A 1,455-nucleotide genomic window follows, 5' to 3' on the forward strand; every position below is an offset into this window, starting at 1 on the left:
GGTTGCTTAAAAGAATAAGTGAATGGATGAATGTTGAATGAGTGTTGCCATTGTGTAATGTATAAAAGACACACTATCTTAATATAACAGTGTTTTCTGTTTGTGCTGTCATTCAGACGTTGTGCCTCATTAAACATGTTAAATACAAAGACTGACTGATGTGAAACACAAATCTTTAAATGCAACAAAAAAACAATACTAGTTTGCTTTTTTAAATTAAAACAATGTAACATTTATTAAAGGTCAATGACCTCAACCACCTCTTATACATTATTTCTCAGGGCAGCCATTACTGTGTTAGGTTTCCTGCTGCAAAAACACTGCAGTCTAGGTTAAAAGCTTAATTTGGAAAGTACTTCCAGTAACAAAAGGTTAATAGGAAAAAAGTTACAAATCCGGAAAAATGTAATGAAGTGTCATCAAGTTAAACTCAAAATGATTTGCACTTGGAGGGAAATATAATTCAAATCAGTTGTTCATGCATACTTCGGGATTTTTTGTGTGAAATAAACACAATTCACTTATTTCATTTTAAATAACTGATGTCTGTTCGATAGAAACATTTCTGTTACTTGCTATTCTCTCTGTTTTCGTTCTTCTTCTCTTGACACTCCTGCCCGGTCCAGCCCGGGTAGCACTGACACAGGAAGTGGTTTTGAAATGCTCTGCCATGGTAGGAGTCAGAGAGGAAGTGGATTTCATTGGGGTTAAAGGTCAAAGCTAGACCTGAGGAGATCATATGACCAGAGCCGGGGCGTCGCCTGGCACAGCGTCCGTTGCCATGGCAAAGTTGAAGGCCGCACCGCTTAGTGTCCGACCTCAAGGATTGGACGAAGGGACCCAAGACAGTGTGCACGTAGTCCCTGAGAAGGATGCAATGATTCTGGAGAAAGGGGAGGGAATTACACATACAAATACACAAATACACACACACACACACACACACACACACACACACACACACACACACACACACACACACACACACACACACACACACACACACACACTTCTGCCAAACATTACATACCTTAGATTGGGCAAACTTCAGCTCCCCCCACAGCACCACTCCAGCAGCACCCAACGCCGCACTCTCCCCCAGCGTGTGCACCAGGTCCATCTACACACACACACACACACACACACACACACACACACACACACACACACACACACACACACACACACACACACACACACACACACAGTTGGTTTGTGTTTGCATGAGAGTGTGTGATTTGATATAAGTTTGCAAGTAATCCCACCTTATTAAGAAAAGTGAGCGTGTGTGTGAATGCCAGCCTGGCGTAGGGAAGGACCGGTGTGACTTGGTTAGTATCGTTGCCATGGCGCCAAACTGACGCCACCCTCAAAGCCTCCAGCAGTCTGTGTCTGAGAGCAGAGGAACGTCCTTCAGTTACTCCTTTAAAGGGTTCACCCAAAGACCATATACAT

At 43.2% G+C, this 1,455-nt stretch overlaps 1 protein-coding gene across 1 annotated transcript; it reads right to left on the minus strand.

Moving 5' to 3' along the window:
• Positions 1 to 202: 202 nt before the first annotated feature.
• LOC104944193 (hyaluronidase-3-like) lies at positions 203 to 1,411 on the minus strand (the record flags this gene model as incomplete). Its single annotated transcript, XM_010769699.1, has 3 exons — positions 203 to 883; positions 1,031 to 1,120; positions 1,266 to 1,411. Coding segments are annotated over 3 exons (551 nt in total), but the record flags the coding sequence as incomplete, so codon positions are not given.
• Between the last annotated feature and the right edge of the window lie 44 nt (positions 1,412 to 1,455).

This window comes from Notothenia coriiceps, unplaced genomic scaffold (assembly GCF_000735185.1).
Source record: "Notothenia coriiceps isolate Sejong01 unplaced genomic scaffold, NC01 NC01_scaffold00007636, whole genome shotgun sequence".
Classification (NCBI taxonomy): Eukaryota; Metazoa; Chordata; class Actinopteri; order Perciformes; family Nototheniidae; genus Notothenia; species Notothenia coriiceps.